Below are 7,278 nucleotides of genomic sequence, written 5' to 3'. Positions count from 1 at the left end.
ACAAATAATAAAGAGACTATGCAGTTGATTTCAAAAAATGTTACAATATAAGCACACAAAATTCGCATTTTGAACATTCATTCAACAATCAAACACATGTACATTGAAGCATATAAAGCTCAAATTGTTACACCTTTGATTCATTCACTACATTCATACTAAAATAGTTCACTTGCCGGGAACGAAGTTGGTGGCGTAGGACCAAGCATTGTTGTTAACCGGGTCGGCAAGGTGGTCAGCGAGGTTCTCCAATGGGCCCTTTCCGGTAACAATAGCTTGAACAAAGAATCCAAACATAGAGAACATAGCCAACCTACCGTTCTTAATCTCCTTAACCTTCAACTCTGCGAAGGCCTCTGGGTCATCAGCCAAGCCCAATGGGTCAAAGCTACCCCCGGGGTAAAGTGGATCGACTACTTCACCAAGTGGACCACCGGCAACACGGTAACCCTCAACGGCACCCATCAAGATAACTTGGCAGGCCCAAATAGCCAAAATACTTTGGGCATGGATCAAACTTGGGTTACCCAAGTAGTCAAGCCCACCCTCACTAAAGATTTGTGACCCAGCCTTGAACCAAACGGCCTCGCCGAACTTAACACCGTTACGGGCCAATAGCTCGGGGAAAACACAGCCCAATGCACCCAACATGGCCCATCTGCAGTGGATCACCTCAAGCTCACGGTTCTTAGCAAAGGTCTCTGGGTCAGCGGATAGGCCCGCTGTGTCCCAACCATAGTCACCAGGAAATTCACCAGTGAGGTATGATGGGGCCTCACCTGAGAATGGGCCCAAATACTTAACACGGTCTGGGCCGTACCATGGGCTTCCTGATGATACATTTTTGGGCTTTGCTGCAGCTTTCCTCATGGTGATCCTTCCCCCACCAAGGATGTTTTCAGAGGCGGAGCTATGTTTAATTGCCTGTCCGGCCAAAGAAGGGGAAGAAAGAGCCATTGTTGAGGAGGCCATTGTTAAGAGGGCAAGCTAAGAACTTTAAAAAAAATTATGTAACAAGAATATTTTTTTATGTTTGTTGAAGTGATGAAGAAAAATGTAATAATATGGATTGTTTTATATAGGGAAAAATATTGTATCTTCTTATCTAAGGGGATATCATTATCTGATTTCTTATTAGCTTGAGAGGATTTTTGGTAGTGTCTTAGGTGGCAAGGTATCAGCCATGCAGTTGAAGATTTTTGACCGTTTAGTTGCTGGCCAATGAGGGGATGACATGTGGAGATATTGGGATTGCATTAATCTCGTTCATGTTGGATTTTCATAAGTTACAACAAAATAGTCACTATCTTGCCAACGCTACTATCATAACCCATGACTCCATGAGAAGTGTTTTGAGTACTTACAAGATTTGACAGATAATTAATGTCCAAATATAAATTAAAAAAAAATCAAAAACGATTTTACACTAGGAAATTGATAAATGCAATCGTTAAGGTACATATGAAGCTTTAAAAAAAAAATTGCAAGATCGAGAATAACTTAAATGTTAATTAGTTAATTACACTATATTTACTCATAATTGTTGTACATTCACTAATTGTTTTTTTACTTTCTTCATATCATATAATCATATATTGATACATTATGTGTTAATTAGCCTAAATTTTATATTCATGCTATGCATATACTGGCGTTTTCCAAGCTAATTTTTGTAGTACTCAAGGACTTATTATCTAATAATTTATCCATACAAATAAGCTCTTAATAACTTTTCAATTGCATTTTATGTTACATGGCTTGTTTTGGTTAATTATAATATATTATTTGGTTCGATAAAAACATGATTCATATTCCATTTTATTGCTACATTTTACTTATCATTAACTTTGAAATTCATTATAGAGAGTGAATGCAATTATCTAAATGTTTTTAGTACCCCTAGAGAAAGATAAACTCGAGTTTGAATTTATAATTTATTCCGTTAGCTCTAAACTTCCTGCGCTATATTTATTGTAGAGCCAAATTTTTGCAAATATTAGGCATCTTTGAACCACTATATAGAAGGAAAATTTCCACTTTGATGAATAGAGGCTTCATGTAGTTATGCTTTCGTGCCCTTTTTTCCATTAATTCTGTTTTTGTGCCCTGGAGTATGAAGGGAGACTGGTAATTTTGTGGATGATTTACAAAAGTATAGCTTTTTAAAAGCTTATTTACGATTTTGCGTTGGAATGAAACTTATTTACGAAACACAAACTTTTAAATAAAACGGATGTTCAGTAAATTACTGAACATCCGTTATAAAGTGACAATAAAAGGCGCAAAAGTTACACTAAAACGCACAAAAGTTACTCTGACATATATAAGATTTATTTATGCTTCATTGATAAATTTGACAAAAGTGACACTAAATTTAACAAAAGTGAACACGATATATAGTAAATTACTGAAAACCGGGTGTATACAAAAGTTACGAAAATACAGTCCACGTAGGCTTGGGAATACATTTAGGGTAGTTTTTATCTTTAGAGACAAACCGCTACCTTAAGTAGCGGTTTTAATCTACCACTACCTTCTGAAACCGCTACTTAAGGTAGCGGTTTGTCTTTAGCACTATAAGTAAAGATACGGAGTTGCACTTTATAAAGGGTAAAAGGGTTGCGGTTTAATTTTAGTACATAAACCGTTTACTTGAGGTAGCGGTTTTACTTTGAAAATAAAAAAACAAAAATAAATTTATCCGAGCCTACGTGGACAGTAGTTCCGTAATTAAATTCCATTCCAACGCAAAAGTCGTAAATAAGTTTTCAATTAACCATACTTTTATAAATCATCCTAATTTTGTTTAGTTGAACCTTCTTTCTGATTGTCAATATATAATATTCTAAGAAAAGTCGGATATGCTTGAACATAATATGCACACTTTCTTCAATGAAGCAAAAGCATACATTATTATAAATTATTGTTGATTAAAAGATGATATGATTAATGGTGAACATAATTTTATCAAATTACATAAACTGTTGGTAAAAGGAAAAGCATGGTTGAGCTTTATTTTTTCATAACAATATTAATGCTCCATTGTTTTGAGTAATCATGACTCCATGAGAAGTGTTTTGAGTACTTACAAGATTTGACAGATAATGTCCAAATAAAAATTAAAAAAATCAAAAACGATTATACACTAGGGAATTGATAAATGCAACCTTAAGGGTACATAAGAACCTACAAAAAAAAATGAAAGATGGAGAATAACTTAATGTTAATTACTCATACATTCACTAATTTATACCAGTTAGAAAATGTACCTGATGTGTATTACCCAATATGTCAATACATTATATGTTGCCTAATGTGCATATATATATAGGGTATCACTAAGTAGAACACTTAGTGTTGCCTAAGGGAGTAAAATACTGCATTTGCTACATAATAAGGGATATACAAGTAATTTCACATACACATGAGCAAATGTATATTATCAATTTAGTGTAGTACTATTGAATGATCGAATAGTAGTATAATACCGTTGGATATACAATGGTAGTATATATACATGTAGTGGTACTATACATGTGTTTAGTAGCACTAAGTAAATGCATATATAGCACCACTGGATATGCAATGGTGTTATATGGAATATAAGATATTAATGGATCAATTAAAGTGTGGTTGCATCACGTGATTGTAATCTGACAAAAAACTATGTGGGGTCCACTCACTTACTCTTCCGTTTTTTCTCTCTCTTCCATGTAACTTAACTATATTTTAATGTTTGTTATGTATTTGTAAATACATAACATTACTCCATTTCTACTTCCTCCTGTTGCCTATATTAGCAAAATACTATACGAAGTAATCTTGTTTATACTAGTGCATGTATAGTCTTGTTTATACTCACATTAGTATATATAAAATTTATAAACTTGTACTTTAAGATTTTTCATAGAAACAAAGTAGTCAATTTTAAATATATATTAAAATTATTGGCAATCTCATTTTATGTGTATAAAATTGGTGTAAATTAACTTGTTGACTATCACCCTCTCACTTTGAAAAATTAAGACTTTTTGATTTCATGATTATACCCATAATATCTTATATTTTAAAAATAAAAAATAAAAAACGTTGGTCTAAAGATAAATTATTACTGAACAATGAGACAAAAATAAAAATTGGTGGAATAAAAGCAGTAATTTATACAAGAAAAAATTACACAATTGAATACAAATAGAAGATCGAAAAAATGTAAAAAAAAAAAAAAAAAAAAAAAAAAAAAAAAAAAGGCTACTTATAGAAGAGTTGAAAAAGTTAGTAGAGAATTTGGCCCAAAAAAAAAGAAGGGAAGAATAAGATTAAAAATCTAATATGTTTGAAGTTAGAGGTTTAATAATAATAATAATAATAATAATAATAATAATAATAATAATAATAATAATAATATATTTCACAAAGGTTACCGCTTCTGACATTTTGAGTAACCCCAGTGAGGTCACTGCCCCTAAACTTATGAAGAAATTGGCAGATATATATTTCACAAAGGTTACCGCTTTTGCAAAATCTGCTTATTCTTTAACTCCTCGACAATTAGCATTATGGAAATCACAACAGGGAGATTACACCTCTGCTTGGCTTCGGGCTTTCCCTATTTCTGGGTTGGGTCAGACGATTAATGCCAAGACTTATCGTTGTGTGTTGTGCTACCGGTTGGGTGTTCCATTGTTTTCTATCACGACGTCGTGCTCTGCTTGTTCAAGGGTTTTTGTTGGGGATATTTTCGGTGATCACACGGTGTCTTGTGATGGTACAGGGTATTCTCCATTGACACAATCTAAGCTTTCTGACTTTATTCCTGGACGGGTAGTGACTGATGCGACCAATCGGAAGCGGGTCAAGTACAAATCCAATTGTCGAGCAATTGGATATGGCTTCCTTCCTTTCTCTTTCTCTTCTCTTGGGGTGTTAGAAAAGGAGGCTGTTGCATTACTGAATTAGATCTAGAAACTCTCAAAAACTCAGGACATTGGGGCGCGTGCTGCATCTCATATCTTTACTAGGATCAGCTTTTCTATACCTAGAGGAGTGGGGGCCCAGATTGTATCTCGGCTTCCCACTAATTTTCTATAGGTTGTATAACTTTGTATATGTTTTTGAGATATAATAATAATAATAATAATAATAATAATAATAATAATAATAATAATAATAATAATAATAATAATAATAATAATAATAATTGTTTTGGGTGTTTTTGGTCCCTCGGGAGAGTTACGTCACCAAGACTGGTCCGGCGCTGTCTGTACCTGCAAAATACGGAAACTCTGGTTGGTAGGAGCTCCGCCTCCGACGATCAAGTTAGTATTGGTCGTAGAAGATGAAAAGGTGCGGAAGGTAAAAGTGAGATCTTCTTGGATTTCGAGATCAGGTGTTTTCTCTGATGTGAGAGAATGTAGAGTTGTTGTAATAAATGAAGGTGTCCCCAAAATGGGGGGAAATCTCCCTATTTATAGGGTCATTGGGAAAAGTGCACTTCACTAGGTCAGGATGACCTAATAGGCTGCGCCGTTTTGCGACGTTCTTGGGAATTAGGCCCTGAAGGCCATCATTCTATTTGTTATCTGAGGCTTGACACGTGTCAGCCAAAGAGTGGTCCATGTTGGACCCATCCAAGATGGACACGTGTGCCTCTCTGATTGGACCACGTGTCTAGGGTATTTTTACCCTAAACATTTGCCCCTCACAGGGGTGACATGGCAGGCCACGTGGCACTTGTGACAAATGTCACCTGCTGATTAGCTAACGGTTATTACCCTTTTACTTTGAAGGAAATTACGGGAGTACCCCCATTTTAACCTTCTATAAATAGCAAGTTACCCCCCTTCTTCTCTCTCATCTGACTTCTTAAAAAATCTAGAGAATGAAAAAGAAAGTATTTTCTAGAGAGAAACGCTCTGCCCCTTCCTATAGCTGATTTCCAGAAAACTTTCCGTCTGCACTTTCGTGGACACAATCGGTCACCGCTTGAGAAGTTTTTCCAGAATTCTACAAGGTAACCATCTCTCCCATTCTTAGCTCTTTCAAGCTTTTTCCGTTTGTATATAGTTTTTCAAAATAAAATGGATTCACCATCAACACACACGGCACAGCCTAGGACAGTAGTCAGCCGGTCTCCTGGTACGACTAAGTTTAGGACTGGGGGTGCCGTCTCTGGGTACATGGACCTGCTTTGCTCATCTCCGAATCTCACCGTCTCTGTGTCTGTGCAAGACACAATGGCAAGAGTTAAACAGACGGCTAAAAAGCCAAGAAGGAGAAGGCGCACTTTGGAAATGCCAGCTGATGAAGTTACCCCAGACGGGGAGTATGGGGAATCAGATGAGCAATCAGGTTCTTCGCCTAGGGGTACCCCAATTACTCCCAGTGATGGGATATTAAGGGAGTCAGACAGTGAAGGGTCTGTCTCCGCCTCCATGCATAGTGATAGGGGACGATGACGAGGCATCCCAAAGATCAGGGGCCGAATCTTCTGGGTTGGGTCAAGCGAAAGCCGGCTACGAAGTTGAACGGCCTGCTAAGTCGCCGTCTATGTCCAACCCTACCGAAACTCATATGACCGCCAGGGACGTAGCTTCCCTGGAAACTAGTTTTAAGGCATTTCAAGATAAATACCCGGTTGGGTCAAATTGGGAGATAAGAGTCCCACCTGTGGAGGCAACAATGGTTTGGGAGGATAATCTTGAGCACGCCGACAACTATCTCAACTGCTATGAGTTGGCAATCAAAGCCGGACTCCGCTTCCCCCTTCACAGGGCCTGCGAGTTCCAGAATATTGAGCCAAGCTTCGAGGCCTTTGCTCATATGCATTACATGAGCCGGGCTTCAGGCGGCTAGGGAGCGTGGTACACTTTAACCACCCATCCGAAGTAAATGATGAACTCTGGATAAACCGTCTATGTGGTCCAATTGGAAAGATAAGTTTTATCTAATCTCTTCCTCCACTTTGGCAATGAACTGGGTTTTACGCCGGTATAACAAGGATCTGGGATTACTCGGAAAGAAGTGCGCCCTCTCCCACATTCCTCTCAAGGCTTGGGAACAAATAATGGAGCCGGAGTTCTTCAAGACCACCACTGCTCCTTTAGACGATGGGACCCAAATAATATGCCAAAGAACTGGGTGCCCCATCCGGATTTCATGAAAGACGAGGCGTTTCTTTCCGCCTGTGACCTGAGCACAATGTTTACAAAACGTATGCAGCCGCATTTTGCAAACGTCTCAATACTTGCATTTTTTTAAAAAAAAATTAACCATCCAATT

At 37.2% G+C, this 7,278-nt stretch overlaps 1 protein-coding gene across 1 annotated transcript; it reads right to left on the bottom strand.

Moving 5' to 3' along the window:
• Positions 1 to 48: 48 nt before the first annotated feature.
• LOC145580230 (chlorophyll a-b binding protein 40, chloroplastic-like) lies at positions 49 to 1,054 on the bottom strand. Its single transcript, XM_081637650.1, has one exon. The coding sequence runs from the start codon at positions 970 to 972 to the stop codon at positions 169 to 171; it is 804 nt and encodes a 267-aa protein (XP_081493776.1). The 5' UTR covers positions 973 to 1,054; the 3' UTR covers positions 49 to 168.
• Between the last annotated feature and the right edge of the window lie 6,224 nt (positions 1,055 to 7,278).

This window comes from Chenopodium album, chromosome 14 (assembly GCF_948465745.1).
Source record: "Chenopodium album chromosome 14, dcCheAlbu1.1, whole genome shotgun sequence".
In the NCBI taxonomy this organism is placed as follows: domain Eukaryota; kingdom Viridiplantae; phylum Streptophyta; class Magnoliopsida; order Caryophyllales; family Amaranthaceae; genus Chenopodium; species Chenopodium album.
The sequence above is the reverse complement of the archived record's forward strand: the minus strand, read 5'-3'. Positions and strand labels throughout refer to the sequence as shown.

What these genes read in the sequence shown, in the direction of transcription:
- LOC145580230 (XM_081637650.1), bottom strand. Translation starts at nt 972, where the DNA reads ATGGCCTCCTCAACAATGGCTCTTTCTTCCCCTTCTTTGGCCGGACAG.